Source organism: Myotis brandtii, unplaced genomic scaffold (assembly GCF_000412655.1).
Source record: "Myotis brandtii unplaced genomic scaffold, ASM41265v1 scaffold355, whole genome shotgun sequence".
NCBI lineage: Eukaryota > Metazoa > Chordata > Mammalia > Chiroptera > Vespertilionidae > Myotis > Myotis brandtii.
The window spans coordinates 1,555,390-1,571,612 of record NW_005363642.1 but is presented as its reverse complement, the minus strand read 5'-3'; the positions used below and the strand labels follow the sequence as shown (position 1 = coordinate 1,571,612).

Sequence of the window (16,223 nt, the reverse complement as noted above, 5' to 3'; positions counted from 1 at the left end):
AGGGCATGCCCACTTTCTCCACTTCGTCTTCTGCCCCATCACTCAGCCAAAACCACTTCTTACAGCGCATACAAAGCCTCCTGGGCACCAAACCCAGTGACCTTTCTTCTTTTATTAAAAAAAACTTTAACAATGAGCACACCTAACATCACCAATCATAGGGAAATGCAACTCAAAACTACAGCGGGGTACCACCTCAGACCCATTAAAATGGCTACTATCAAAAACAAAACAAATAAAAAACACACACAGAAAATAACAAGTGTTGGCCAGGATGTGAAGAAATTGGAACCCTTGTTAGTGGGAATAGCATGGTGGCTCCTCAAAAAAATTAAAATAGAATTACCATGTGATCCAGCAATCCTCTTCTGGGCATATTCCTTCAAAGAACTGAAAGCAGGGTCTCAACGAGGTATTTGTACATCCACATTCATAGCGGCATTATTCACAAGAGCTAAAATGACGTGGCAGCAACCAGAATGTCCATCGACAGATGAATGGATAAGCAAAATGTGGTCTATCCATATAGTGAAATATTATTCCGCCTTTAAAAAGAAAGAGATTCTGACATATGCTACAACATAGATGAACCTTGAAGACATTGTGCTAAGTGAAATAAGCCAGTCACAAAAAGGCAAACACTGTGTGATTCTGTGAATGTGAGGTACTTAGAGTAGCCAAACTCTTAAAGACAGAAATGATGGTGGTTGTCAGGGGCTGGAGGGAGGAGAGCTTGGGGAGTTATTGGTTTAAGGGTATAGACTTTCAGTTCCACAAGATGAAGAGTCATGAAGATGGATGGTGGTGATGGCTACATGTTATGGATGCATTTAATACCACTGAACTGCATACTTAAAAATGGTTAAGATGGTAAGGTTTATGTGATGTGGATTTTACCACAATAAGAAAAATTGAAAAAAAAAATCTTAACAATGAGCACACCCGGCACCCAGACCTTGATTTCTAAATACTGTGCTCCAATAAAAGAAACCAGGGCCCTTTGGAGAAATGGCTGACTCTAGGCTGGAGCAGAAAAAAAAATTCCAGATGAGCCTGGAGCACCTTATAGTACCAGAAAGTAAGGAAGTGCTCAACAACACACACAGAAGGATGGTTAGGGGGGGGGGGCGGGGGGGAGCGGTGTCCAAGGGACACAGGAACCAGCCTGAAAGATTCCCGATGGCCAGCGGCAGAACAATTTGAACAACGGAATAAATAGTATATACAGGGTGGGGCAAAAGTAGGTTTACCGTTGTTTGTATGGAAAATAATACAATAATTAATAAATAATAATACAAGAATAAACTCTGTGTTCCACCCACTCACAACTGTAAACCTACTTTTGCCCCACCCTTTCTGAATCAGTTTTACTAGTAGATTATAACCCAAAGTGTAAACCAAATGTCTATGCGTGCATATAGATACACATAAATGACAGAATAAGTCAAGGTTAAGGGACATACTTTTATTAGAGAAGAATGACAAATAATATATGTAAATACTTCCCCCCCCAAGAGGGGAAGCTTAATCCCCTCTGCCCTTGAGTGTGGGCTGAGCTTAACGACTCATTTCCAAAGGATAGAGAATGGGAAGGAAGGGCAGTACCTTCACAGTGGAGACACCTGGCAGACACCTTAACCCGGTGATCCAGGTCACATCACCAGGACACCAAGGGGGTATTATGAATGCCCTGGTATGAGGGGTGACAAGGACACCACATCTATGGTCTTCCAAAAAAAAAACACCTGTAAACCCAGACTGCTCATGAGAAAAACATCAGACAAACCCAAATTCAGGGGCCTCTGGTAAATACCTACCAATACAAGGACTCTTCCAAACTGTCAAGGCCATGAAAAACAAGAAAAAGTGGAGAACCAGTCACCGACAGAGGAGACTGATAACTCAGTGCAGCGTGGTACCCTGCATCAGACCTTGGAACAGAAAAACAAATCCTGGAGTTTGAAAGGCACTCATGTTCATTTCTTAGCTTGGACATAGGCACCACAGCAAACATGGAGGGTGGGTGAAGGGAACTGTGTCATCTTTGCAACTTCACCATCAATCAAAAGCTAATGCCAAATAAAATGTCTATTTAAAAAAGCATTTCCTCCTGATTCATAAAGGGACACATGTTTACCGTAGATAACTCACAGTATCAACAACCAGAGCCCAGCGGTTGCTCACATGGACACTGTTAACATTCCAGTGCAATCTTTCTTCCTGCGCACTTTCAGCCTCACAGACAGGCCCGTTCCTTCAGCATCGAGCATGTGGCGTGCGTCATCTCTGCAGCTACTTGAAACTCCGTGACTCGGTTGTGCTAGACTTTCCTTAGCTGTTGAATAACTTTCAAAGGTTGCCTGTGATAAATCTGCAACGCGTGCATCTGGGGCTGCATTTGGGACAGTTTTCTAATGACCAGTCTTAAGACATTCATAAGCTGAAGAATGTGGAGACTTTTTTAAAATATATTTTATTGATTTTTTAGAGAGAGGAAGGGAGAGGGATAAAGAGAAACATCGATGAGAGAGAAACATCGACAGCTGCCTCCTGCACACCTCCCCACCAGGGATGTGCCCGCAACCAAGGTACATGCCCTTGACTGGAATTGAACCTGGGACCCTTCAGTCTGCAGGCCGATGCTCTATCCACTGAGCCAAACCAGTTAGGGCAGAATGTGGAGACTTTTAAGGCTCTTGACGCATATTGCCAATTTGCTTTTCAAAGATGTATACACCCATGGGTATCTGAGTCATTAGTCTATCTAGAATGCCTGCTTCCAAAAGGCTCTCTCTCTCTCTCTCTCTCTCTCTCTCTCTCCCTCTCTCTTTCTCCTCACCTGAGGATATTTTTCCATTGATTTTTAGCGAGAGTGGAAATGAGAGGTACAGATGGAGAAACATCGATGTGAGAGACACGCATTGATTGGTTGCCTTCCCACAGGGCCTGGGATCGAGCCTGCAACAGAGGTACATGTCCTTGACTGGAATCGAACCCAGGACTCTTCAGTCCACACTGAGCCAAACCGGCTAGGGCCCAAAAGGCTTTCATTATTCTTCATCTGAACATCCCCATTTTTGCAACTCTTCCTCCAATTCCCTTGCCATTGCTTCTTCTGGGCTGTTTGCCTCTCACTGTGCTCTCGCTGTTCTCTCCTTGGACCCGCCCAACCCAGCATCACATTCCACTGGGAACCTCTCTTTCACTCTTGAGGATCTCCCTGCATCAGCCCCTCCGTTCATGAGGCTTTAGATCTCTCCCACGTCCCCAGGCACTGAGCTCTAAGACCCCATTTCCACTTGCCTTTCAGCCACTTACACCAGCACATTCCTCAGGGCAGTGATTCAAACTCCACGTGGGAAAGAGAAGTTAATCAACTTCTCTCTGCTTCTGCCGCCCACTCACTCCCCTCCTCTGGGGTGCAGCACCCCAAGCACCACTGCCCAAGCCTGGCTTCTTTGCCCGATCTGGTCTCCCACTTGCCCCTGACCACCACACTCAAAAGGATTCTGGCTCCCACCTCATGGATATTCCTGCGCACCTGTCCTAATCCAGGCCCCTGCAGCTTGTGCCTGAAATGCTAACAGCTTGGTCTTCCCACCTCCTTCCAGCTTCCTTCTCCTCCTCGTGAAGGGATTATTTCTAAAACACCAATCTGGTCATTTCACATCCCCACTTTAGGGATCTCTACTCATTTGTAGAAAAACTGGCTTTTCTCTCCTCTTTCAAGCAAACTTGCTTCAAGGAGAGGCTCCACTGAATGCTAAGTGGCCTTTAACTTTCCTTTAAGACTTGCTGGCTGAATAAAAGCAAAGATTTCAGACAGTGTTACCTTAGACAGACAATATTTCCTAACCAGACACCGTTAACAATATTTTGTTTTGTTCGACATTGGGCAGGGCAGGTTTCCTGTCACAGCCACACTATAAAGTTGCCTTTAAAATAAATGGACTTGTTAAAGCACACCAATCTTAAAGATCGAGTGAGTAATAGTAAAGGCAGTTCTCGGTTATGGCAAAAATCGAGGAGGTGTTATTTGCAGCTCAGAGTGTGGCCCCTGGGCTGTCAGCATCATCTGGAGCTCGATTCAGTCTCAGGCGCCACCTCAGACCACACGACTCAGAATCTGCATGTTAGCAAGGTCTCCAGGTGATTGTCACATGCACGTTAACACTGGAAAGCACTGATGTGAATCACAAAGTCTGGCAAACACTGACCTCAGGAAAAAGTAAAAACGATTTGTCACTCATGATCTGGACTCATGAACCTTCTAGATGGTTCACGGGCCTCTCCGAAAGCTCCTCCATCCAGCTGCCAGCCTCTATCCAGGCTACTCCTCGCTCCAGAAATCCCGCCCTCTTCTGCCTCCACCTCCTCATCACTCAAGACTCAGCTGCAACAGGACTTTTCTTCTCTTGTTTAATTGAGGCGAATTTCACATACTATAAAATAAACAATTTAAAGTGAACAATTCGATGGCATTCAGCACGTTCACAATGTTGTGCCACCACCTCTATCTCCCTTCAACTTTCTTCTCCTGCTTTTCACCACTCCAAAACAAAGCCTGTACCCACTAGGCAGTTATTTCCCATGCCGCTCTCCTGGCAACCATCGATCCGCTGTTTCTATGGATTTGCCTATTGTGGACATTTCTTACACTGTAACTGGGTCCATATAATGTGTGACCATTGCTTCTTCCACTTAACACCATGTCTTCAAGGCTCATCTGTGTTGTACATGGATCAACGCTTCATTCTTTTTTTTCTTCGTGTGTGTGTGTGTGTGTGTGTGTGTGGTTTTCTTTTTCTTATTTTTTTGGGGGGAGGGGGTGACATTGGTTAATAAGATTACATGGGTTTCAAGTGTATATTTCTGTCATTCATTCCTTTATTAAGGCTGAATAGTATTCCATTGTGTGGCTAGACCACATCTTGTTTTCCCACTTACCCATTCATGAACATTTGGGTTGATTCCACCTTTTGACTATTATGACTAGGGCTGCTATGAACATTCATGTGCTCATTTTTGTTTGTTTTCAACGCTGTTGCTTATATACCCAGGAGTAGAATTTCTGGGTCATATGGTAATTCTACATTTAACCTTTTCAAGTGATGTCACTTCTTCAGAGAGCTTTCTTTGAACCCTTACCTGTCTCCTCTATCTCCCATCTCAATCTCCAAAACACCCCACCTGGCAAAGCTGAGTTTCAGCCCTAGGACTTCTGACCCAAATCCCACTTCTTGGCACCGCCTCACCCAGCTGAGTCACCTTCTCTAGGGACTGACCTCACTGGATGGACCAGGATGCTCAGGTTGGAAGCTTGTTCAAGGCCCACGGCTTTGACTGCAGACTCTCCGCTCCTGTCCAATCTCTGGGCACACCAGCCTGTCTACACGGTGCTCCTAATTGGACAATCCAGTTTTATAAAACATGGCCTCCTCTGTTCCTGGGGAGGCTGACAGCCTCACACGGCTCTGTCTGAGGGTCACAACCCGTCTCCTCTCTGGATTGGCCCCGAGGCCTGTTCTACAGCAAGGAAGGAGCGCCAGGATCCTTGGTTTGGGCACATTTATTTGGGGAATATATATATATTTTTCTATGATAGGAGGAAAGGGAGAAAACAACACTTTCCTTTATTTCATTTGTCTGCCTTTTCGAAGTGTATGTTGCATAAGGAACCGACACGGAGCAGGCACTGCGGGCGGCGCCAGTTCACGTGTAGCCCACCAGGCGCGGGGTGCTGGGGAAGGTCCTGCGCATGCACATGCACTTCTCCTTGTCGATGCAGAGGGTGTTGGCCTTGATGGCCAGCTCGTGCTCCAGCCGGCACTTGGTCAGTACCAGCAGCTGCAGCGTGTCCTGCGTCTCCCGCAGCCTCAGCTTGAGGGTCTGCAGCGTGTCGTCGATGGTGAACACCTCGTTCACGAGCCTGAGGCGAGAGCAGAGAAGGCACCGTTCAACTCAGTTGTTCAACACGGGTGCACCTACTATGTGCCAGGAACTGTGCCAGGTCCTGGGAGACTGTGGAAAGCCAGACTGGGGAGGCTCAGGGAAGACAGGGGTGGAAGAGGCAGGGAAGTAAAGGCAGGACAGAGCTCCCAGGGTGATAAGCGGAGAGGGAGAAACCGTCAGGATGTTTAGGAAAGCAATCTGGCTGCTGCTCAGGAAGTTAAATGTAGACTTATCACGACCCAGCAATTCTGCTCCTGAGTATCTCCCCATGAGAACTGAAAACAGACGCTCAAACAAATACTTGTACATGAATGCTCATAGCAGCACCAATCACGGGAGTCAAAAGGTGGAAACAGCCCAGATATCCATCAACAGCTGAGTGGATAAACCAAAGTGGTCTGTCCATACAATCTTATTCAGCCATAAAAAAAGGAATGAAGCTGCCCTGACCAGTTTGGCTCAGTGGCTAAAGCTTCGGCCTGTGGACTGAAGAGTCCCAGGTTCGATTCCGGTCAAGGGCATGTACCTTGGTTGCGGGCACATCCCCTGTGCAGGAGGCAGCTGATTGATGTTTCTCTCTCATCGATGTTTCTAACTCTCTATCCCTCTCCCTTCCTCTCTGTAAAAAATCAATAAAATGTATTTTTTAAAAAAGGAATGAAGCAGGATACATGTGATGACACGGAGGGACCTTGAAGACATTGTGCTCAGTGAAAGAAACGTCAGAAAAGCTTATATGTTGTATGACTCCACTTATATGAAATGTCCAGAATAGGCAAATCCATAGAGACAGAAGGGAAATTAGTGGTGACCAAGGGCGGGAGGGAAGTGCATAGGGAGTGACTGCGAAAGGCCCACCTGCAGGGGGAAGGGCAATGCAGCTGTGCTGTGGCCTGGAGGACTCGCTGGGAGGCCTTGAGCAGGTACCAGGGCGAGAGCTGCTCTGTGACCGGAATTAAAGAGGTGGCAGGAGACGGAAATGTCCTGTTCTGTGCTACCCGATACAGCAGCCTGAAGCCACTGACCACTGACCACTTGAAATGTGCTTCGCTTGAATGAGGAACTGGATTTTAAGTTTTACTTCATTTTAATTCATTTACATTTAACCCTTTGTGGTCGTATTAAATTTGGACATGGGTGTCGTACTGGTCAGAATTAATTTCCATTGAAAGAGCAGTGATACATAACATGCAAGATTATGAAGGATAAACAAGATTTATTAATTCTTTTTTGGAACTACGTCACTACTAGTAGAATCACTACAAACGTTATCACTTTCTACGTCAGAGTCAGTATTCAAGGTGCCAAAATAAAACTCTTCATCGTTACTTTCAGATTCGCAGTACACTTCTTTCGGTAACTTTCTTTTTGCCATTTTGGAGTATTATTTTGAAATATCTTAACAAGCGAGAATGCCTAATTACAGTTAAACGTAATTTGTAAAGCTTTATTTGAAATTCTGCGAAGTATCTCCGAAGCTTGTCGATTTCTTCACTCTCAAAAGGCGACTGACTCGCCACGGTGTTTTGCATGGCGAGTGTGGAACGACCGCGTTTGTTTATATTGAGTTTCGATATCTCCGATTTGTCGGGGCAATGTTTTGGTTCGTGACAAGGTCGCTTATACACTTAAGAGCTTTCAGAGAAATTATGAACTGATACATGAATGAATAGAGTTAAGATTCGTATGGTTCCTTGCTGTGGTGGCTGAGAGCAGACATACGACCGCAAAGGGTTAAATTTAAATGGGCATTCATTCTGGGAACTGCGCTCCGAAGGGGCCTGGGTGATTAGAGAGGCTGAGGACTGGAGGGGCCACCTGTAGGAAAACGAGGAAGAAGGCCCAGCAGTGGCGAGAGGGAATGTGGGTAAGGAAGACAATGCACAGATTGGGCACTTCAGTTGCTGGAGAAGGCAGACAGCTCGAGTCCCATCATCTGCTCAGCTCCCAACACACTGTGCACACACATTCATACACACACCACATACACACGCACACATGCACAGCGCATGCACACACATACATATACATACTACACACATAAATAGAGATACACACAGACACACACAGACACACACACACACACACACACACACACACACTGCCCGGGGCTCCCATTCATGCTCCCTCTCTATGCCTCTCTGTGGCCCAGCTGGTGGGTGAGGTGCAGGGAGGTTGCCCAGGAGCAGTAGGTCCTCCGGGACATCTGGTCACTCCCTAAAGGCCTGCTCTGTGTAAGCCCCTGGGTGGATACGTGGGTTATCAGAGCCCCAGGACGGGCAGGAGCCCAACCTGAGGGACTAAGAGGCTTGAACCGTTTGGAGGAAGGTTCAGGAGAGACTCCCCCAGCCCTCCCCTGGGACCCGGGCCCCTTGCCGCCCAGCAGGGTGGGACCCAGGCCACACTGCACCCACTTCCAGGGGTGGGAACTTTCCAGGCCAGCAGCAGGCTGAGGAGCAGCTGGCCAGGCCGTCACGTTCAAAGCCGCCCACCCCCACAACACACACGCCCAGCTTCTGTTTCCCGAGTGTCTCAGGCAGTGGCTGGGGCCGTGCAAGCATCACCACATGGGACCTCCAGCGTCTTCTCTCAGTAGTTCCCTCCCTCTCTCTCTTTCAGCTCTCTTCTCCACCTCCAGCCCCGGAGGAGGACAAGCCTCGAATTGTGGGGAAATTTGTTACACAGCAACAGAGACTGAGACAGTGCCGCGGCATGGGGGAACGGGGCAGCCAGCTGGCCTGCGCCAGCTCCACAGCACGTCATGGGAAAACAAGCCTGTGTGATGGTCCTCCCTCGCCTGGCCAGCATCACCTCCCAAGCTCCTCCTCCAGCTCACAAACCCTGCCTCTGGGTTTTCAGCCCCAGAAGCGCTTTTCACCCCCTGCTGTGAGGAGGCCCTTTCTCAACAGAAGCAGCCCTTCCATCCCTGAGCAGGAAGCTGTTCAATGGTTCACAGGTGAGAATGGTACACAGATAGCAAGGGAGAAGGAGGGAGGTGTGAGCTGGGGCCTCTTGTATGGGAGCCTGGGCGGAGAAACCACGGGCCAAAGGCCACATCTCTGCTGGGAGGGTACCTCTCCTTAGCTTTCAGGGAAGTGGGGGCTTCCCAGAGCACAGTGGGATATGAAGCCAGGCTTGGTTTTTCCCATCCTTGGTTTAGGCCTGGGGGCGGGGGGAGGAGAGGAGGAGAGACCTTTTTTCTGCTAAGGGCCATTTGAATATTTATAACATCCTTCGTGGGCCATACAAGATTATCAACTTAAAAACTAGCCTGTTATATTTGGTCAAACATTTAATGAACTCCCCCCTGATGCCTTGGCAGGGCCAGGCCACATGGTTTCGCAGGCTTTAAACGGCCCTCGGGCCAGACATTCCCCACCCGGCTCCCTGGCTTAGGCAGTTGGGAAGCTTCAGTGCAGCGCAGAGGGTTTGGCCTTCCCCAGGGTGGGCGGTTTTCAAGGGGAGCCCCAGAATTTCAGACACCACCCCCCACCCAGGGCCCTGTTGATTTGTGAGACTAGATGTCCTGATTGGTGGAGGACCCTTCTCAGACCCAGGTTTCCTGGGAGCTCCCCCACCCCTTCCAGCCTCCCCTGCTCACTTGAACTGTGGGATGTCCCTGCACAGCTCCACGTTGGGGCGCCGGGTCCTGCACTCCAGCCGCGTCTGTGCCACCTTCAGGGGGCACTCCTTGGCCATGATGGACCTCTCCAGCAGCGTGATGGTGCTCTCCGCCTGAAAGATCTCCTGCAGCGTCTGTGGGAAACATGTAATGTCACGGAGGGAGCGTGTGGCCAACCAGCTCAGCACCCACTCAGGTGTTTCAATGGCCCCTTCCCCAACCGCAGTGGCGGGGACCTCGCTCCTCCTAACACAGTCTTGGGAAATAGCTTCAGCATCTCTCACCACCCAGGCCACTGTGAATGCTGGGGAGGGGCAGGGGCCAAGGTCAGGTTTGTTTTCTATCTCCAATATCCACTGGAGTTGTCTGGCCAGTGTGGCTCAGTGTTTGAGCATCGACCTAGGAACCAGGAGGTCACAGTTCAATTCCTGGTCAGGGCACATGCCCAGGTTGTAGGCTTGATCCCCAGTGTGGGGTGTGCAAGAGGCAGCCGATCAATGATTCTCTCTCATCATTGATGTTTCTCTCTCTCTCTCTTTCTCTCTCTCCTTCTCCCTTCCTCTCTGAAGTCAATAAAAATATATTTCAAGAAATATATATCCACTGGAGCCAGCCCATTAATGGTCAGTGGGAGGGAGGCAAAGTAATTGGAGGGAGGGAGGTTTTTAAGATCAACACATATAACCCCTAAATAGTAGCTAATTTCTAAATCCACTTTAATCTGAATTAATCTTGGTTGTTCTATATCTTTTTATAATCCAGAATTTACCTTCCTAATAACTAGGTCAGTAAATAAACTAGGGAAAAAAAAGAAAGAAAGGAAAAGGGAAAGGGAGAAGGGGGAGAGAAAGACTTGAAGTTTTCTATTTATCTATAGAAATGTTTCCCCCAATGTAATAACCGATGTGCACTACAATTGACCAAAGTACAGATGCCAGGCAGGCCCAGGAGGGCGCCAGCTGGGGACAGAAATGGTCTATATCTTGCTCTAGGTCAGCGGTTCTCAACCTGTGGGTCGCCAACCTGTGGGTCACGACCCGTTTGGGGGTCGAACAACCTTTTCACAGGGGTCGCCTAAGACCATTGGAAAACACATATAAAATTACATATTGTTTTTATGATTAATCACTATGCTTTAATGATGTTCAATTTGTAACAATGAAAATACACCCTGCATATCAGATATTTACATTACAATTCATAACAGTAGCAGAATTACAGTTATGAAGTAGCAACGAAAACAATTTTATGGTTGGGGGTCACCACAACATGAGGAACTGTATTAAAGGGCGGCGGCATTAGGAGGGTTGAGAACCACTGCTCTAGGTGGAGGTTTCACAGGTGTAAACATGGGGGCAGCGGGGAAGCAGCATTGAAATTCATCAAGCTTTTTTTACACTTTATTATAAGACTGTTATACCTCAATAGAAAATAAAACTAAAATCAGAAGAAGGTCAATCACAGGAAAAGATTGGCAAAATGGTAATATTCATGTTGGGTATATGGGGATCTGTTATATGTCTCTGTATTCTGTGTGTTTAAAATTTTCCATAACAAAAGATAAAAGCTTGAGAGGATGAATGAGGAAGGAAGCACAGACCCTTACCTGGAGGAACCTGACCTTGCACTTGGCCAACATGAACCACATCCAGAACTGAGGGTACCAAACAGACGTCACCTGCTGTGACTGAAACATCCCTTCTCCTCCCACCATCACCGGCAGCCCTGGGTCTGTGAGCAGTTCTCATTCCCATGCCCCTCTGCTGGGAGAACTCTTTTAGGGGGTGCCAACACCCCCCTCCGAGACGTGGCCAGGCCCTATGGCGAGGTTACATGTGCTCTGTTCCTGGCAAGCCTAGAAGTGGTTCCTGCCACGGCGCCCCCAATGTCCCTCCCTCAGCTGTTTGCTTGCCTGTCACCCTCACTGGCATGTAAGCGCCAAGAAGGCGGGGGCTTTGTGTCAGCCATGCTGTGTCCTGAGCACCAAGAACAGTGCTTGGTGCAGAGTGAGGGCTGCGAGGTAAAAGACAAGATGCCCAGTTACATGTGGATTTCAGATCGACAAGGAAGCATTTCTTAGTATATGTCTCAACTACTGCATGATCTGAAATTCAAGTTTAACTGAGCGTCCTGCATTTTTACTTGCTAAATCTGGCAACTCTATTCATAGTAGGAGCTTGATGGTACTGAGTGAATGAATGAATGAGTGAATCTCAGTGGGATCTGGAAGTCTCGATTTTCAGCTAGCTTCCCAATGGTCCCTCTGCACGCTAAGGTTTGGGAACTGTGTGGCCTAAAGTTTACACGGTCCTGTCTATCTCAGATTTTGACATCAGGGAAAACTGCTTCCACATGAAAGCGCCAGAGCTCCTGACGGGGTGGGGCCTACAAGTGTCAGACCCAGTCTCCGCCTTCAAGGACTTTACAATCATGCTGTTTTTCCCTTTTTTGTGAGTTATGAAATATTCATAAATCACAATGGGTACTAGGATGGCTATTTTAGCTGGGTTGGGCTCATATTCGATGGGCACCAAGAAATTGCTTGAAAGAATTTTTTCCAAAGAATTCAAGTCCAGGCTTTCCTATTAGCTTAGGACAAAAGCCTAGGAAGAGAGCATTTCGCGGCTTCAGGAGGACAAACGGATGCCCCTTTCCTGTTGGGTGAGACACGGGCTGCAGAGCAATGGGAGGCAGGGGGCCGGCTGTGCCTCCTTCAGAGACCACAGAGGAGGAGGGCTGGCCCCTCACCGGCCTCAGTGAGCTGCACAGACCAGGGCGATGCTACTACTCGCCGGTTAAACATTACCCCACAGAAATGTTCTGGTCCAGCACATGAGCTGGCGTGTAAACACTCCAGTGGGAACACCTCTCTAGAAGCCCTGGAGAATTTCTTCAGAAACCCACCCTTCGGAGGGGGAGTGTGTGGGAGGTATGCAAAGCTCAGAAAGCCCCAGCCTGGTGGAGAAGAAAACCAAGCCTTCTGTGGACGAAAAGGGGGCCGCATGCTAACCCGACAAGCTCAGGGAAGGCCTGCATGGCGGTCTTGTAAACTCCAAGACCAAAAGTAACCGCAAAGGATGGTCTGAAATTAAACCTTTAAAAGAAGTTATGGTGGGTAGTCACATCCTAGGCTGGTATCTTCCCTGACAAAGGTCAATCTTTACCTTAACTGAGCCTATTGTCTTTTTGCATCTACGATAACATATAGTTGGAATGTCAAAGTAATTTTCCTTTTTCCAGACCCCTCAAAGCACAGGCACTGCTCTGCGGAGACCACACATCCCCTTTGTTATTGAGTTAATTGTTGACTGTTAACTATCCTGCTCGCACCTAAGTAAAAGAAGCATGTGTCTATCATTTTACTTTGTATCCAATCCCAGACGTTTCCCCACTTTGCTTACTCCTGCCTCCCTAATCTATCACCAATGGAGTTCATGTAAACTACTTATATCTCCTCTTTTTTTTTTAAGGACCAATTTTTCAGAAAAAAAAAAGCAAATATGAAAAGATCCTTGGTACATATCCTCTTTTGATTGTAATGTATAAAACAAGGTTAAAAAAAAAAACCCCATCTCTCTCTGGAGCATTATCCCAATACGTTGAGATTCTGTTTCCTGGTACTTGTCAACAGTTTGGCTCAAATAAACTCACAGGAATTCTTTACAGGTTTGAATGTTTTTTGTTTGTTTTTTATGTTAACACTTTTATAGACGAAAAATGCTTCTGGGTACCACATTGCCAGTGTGGAAAACAGTCCCTCTCTCTCCCCTCTAGATGACCCTAGAAGGCTGTTGCTGAGGTGGTGGGAGGAGGGCATTACTGGGAGTTTAGCTGCTGGTCATACTGTCAGCCCTGCCCCAGCCCCAGCCCATGGAAGGCAGCTGCCAGTAGGGCTGCTTCTAGGGGCACCTTCGGATGCCACAGCCAGCGAGGCTGCCCTTATCTTGGTTTCTTTTGTTTGCTCCTCCACCCCCTGGTTCCCAGCTCAAGGCTTGGCCAGCCTCACGGGGTCTGCAACAAAAGGCCTGTCTCTGGAGTGGCGGGGGGCGCGGGGAGATTGACAGTCATTCATGTGCTCAGTCATGTCTTCATCCACTCATTCATTACTTTATGGATTCATTGATTCTCTCATTGACTCAACAAATGCTTACTGAGCACCTAGTAAGTGCCAAGCACTGTAGGCAGTGGACACAGCAGGGAACAGAACAGACAGAAAACCCTGTGCACGTGGAGTTTACGTTCTAGTCTAAATGCATTCACTTGCACCTTTATGCAGCACACGTCTATTGTTCACCGCCAAGCCCTTACTACAATGTCGACAGTGCTCTCTTTAGCATTACAGACGCCTTTAGTGTGCAGGACACTGTTGGGGGATGTGGCCACATACAAGGCATCCAACACATGTTCATTTTCAGTTCTCCAGGAGCTCCCACTTGAGGACAGCGGAGGAACAGGGACCCAGCAGCACAATGAATGGGAGCTCCCGGGGATCTGAATTTATCTATCATTGTAAACCTGCTGCACACTCCCACATGGAACTCCAGCATGGTGCCAGGACTGGGCACGGCCTCTCCAACACATGCTCGTGTCTCTTGATTAACAAAGGGGAGCTATGGATTCAAGAGGCTTCTTGCCTGGCCAGTGTGGCTCAGTGGTTAAGTGTCGACCCATGAACCAAGAGGTCATAGCTGATTCCCAATTGAGGCACATGCCCGGATTCGGGGCTCGGTCTCCAGTAGGGGGAATGCAGGAGGCAGCCGATCAATGATTCTCTCTCATCATGGATGATTCTCTTTCTCTCTCCCTCTCTCTTCCTCTCTGAAATGAAATTTAAAAAAAAATTTTTTTTTAAAGAGGCTTCTGCAGACAGCAGGTTCCAGCTGCATTCCCACACATTTACTCTGATTTCCTTGTATGTATCTTTCTACTTAGGGCAAGTGCTGCTGGTTTTCCATCGATAGAAGTAATATAAACACATTTTGGTTTTTTCGTGTATGTTTTTATTTTAATTTTAATGTTTTAAGTGTATCTTTATAAACACATTTTGAATGAATGCATTTTTAAGTGACTCAATTTAAACAGAAATAAAGTAAATAACAGCCCAGGTGGCACATGGATATGGCAAAATTGGGAATGTGGCCCAGGAATGACTGACTTTGGGAAACCCCATATTACAGTATCTCCCAGGTACTTCCGGTACTGGTGAGAGAATCGAGGGGGAGCCACCGTGAAGTCCCTCTAGGGCAGCATCTGGTGGTGTGCATGTGTGTGTGTGTGTGTGTGTGTGTGTGTGTGGGTGTCTGGGGACGGGGGTTGGGGAGGGGAGACTAGAACCAACTGTTGCTTGTTTCTCCATGCCACTACCCCCTGGCATCTGCTGGCATTCCTTGAGCAGGTCTGCCTGTGGTTTTCCAGAATTGGCTGCTCTAGAACCAATCAGTGACCTGGTGGGTGTGTACTCTGCCAGAAATGTCCCTATAACCTCTTGTCCATCCTCTGTCACTCACAGCTAGGGTCCTCTTCATTAGAGAGGAGAAAAAGGCCACATACACTCTGTCCTAGGGGCAGCCCCTGCCACCCGACCCAGTCCTGCCAGGGTGTACCTCCCAGTCCTGCCAGGGTGTACCTCCCAGTCCTGCCAGCGTGTACCTCCCAGTCCTGCCAGGGTGTACCTCCCAGTCCTGCCAGGATATACCTCCCAGTCCTGCCAGGGTGTACTTCCCAGTCCTGCCAGGGTGTCCCTCCCAATCCTGCCAGGGTGTACCTCCCAATCCTGCCAGGGTGTACCTCCAAGTCCTGCCAGGGTGTACCTCCAGAAGCCCCAGGTGTGGGGACTCACCTCTAGAATTTGAGGAATGCAACCCCCAAGGGCCAGGAGGCAGAGACAGAGGTGGCTGACCAGGGGCAGGGGCTGAGACAGAGCAGCCTTGACCTTCATGCTCAGGAGGCAGCAAAGGATTTACTTGGTGCCAACACAGGCTCCACATGCCAGCCGGGCCCACCACACTCTGAATTCCAGGGTCAGCCTGGGCCTCAAATTCCATGATGTTCCCTGGGAGACGAACCCCTATTCTAAAAGGGTGATCCCATATCCCAGCACATCCACTCCTGGGTACACACTGGAGGGTATCTTCACCAGGGCCACTGGGGACGGCAATTTTTATTGACTAGTCAGTAGGTGTTTAATGACGACTTGCTCCCTGGGTGTTTGGTTAAAACAAGAGTACAGATGTTGGCATCAGACTACCAGTCCTAACACCTCCAAGCTGCATGACCTTAGACAAGTGTCTGAAGCTCTCTGAGCCTTTCCAGCAAAACAGTAAGTAGGGATCATAGTCATCATTCCCATCCATAGAGTGGGAATTAGGCGATCAGCGCCCGGCCTGAGAGAAGGCGCTCTAGGACAGCTCAGTGAGTGTATAACCCCCTTCGCTGCTGGGACACAGCCGGAGAGAGGCAGGCACTCCTGTGGCCACACACAGAGCAGCGGTGCGGAGTCTGCTCTCCACAAAGCAAGTGTGTATATGCTGTGTGTGCACAAACGCACCCTGGAAAGTGCCACAAGAAAGTCATATGCCCCTTCCCTGCCTTCCCTTGACCAGTTAGAGTAATCCTCCCATCCTTCCTCCCTCTCTCCTCCTGTGTCCCC

The 16,223-nt window shown here is 48.3% G+C and overlaps 1 protein-coding gene across 1 annotated transcript in view; it reads right to left on the bottom strand.

Annotated features, from left to right (window-relative positions):
• Positions 1 to 5,699: 5,699 nt before the first annotated feature.
• Positions 5,700 to 16,223, bottom strand: part of TEKT5 (tektin 5) — a 50,961-nt gene continuing 40,437 nt past the window's right edge. The window contains exons 6-7 of the mRNA XM_005871752.2: positions 9,554 to 9,708; positions 5,700 to 5,929 (exon numbers count right to left, since the gene is read on the bottom strand). Coding sequence (XP_005871814.2) covers positions 5,713 to 5,929; positions 9,554 to 9,708 — 372 coding nt within the window. The 3' untranslated portion in view covers positions 5,700 to 5,712. The remainder of the gene's footprint in view (positions 5,930 to 9,553; positions 9,709 to 16,223) is intronic.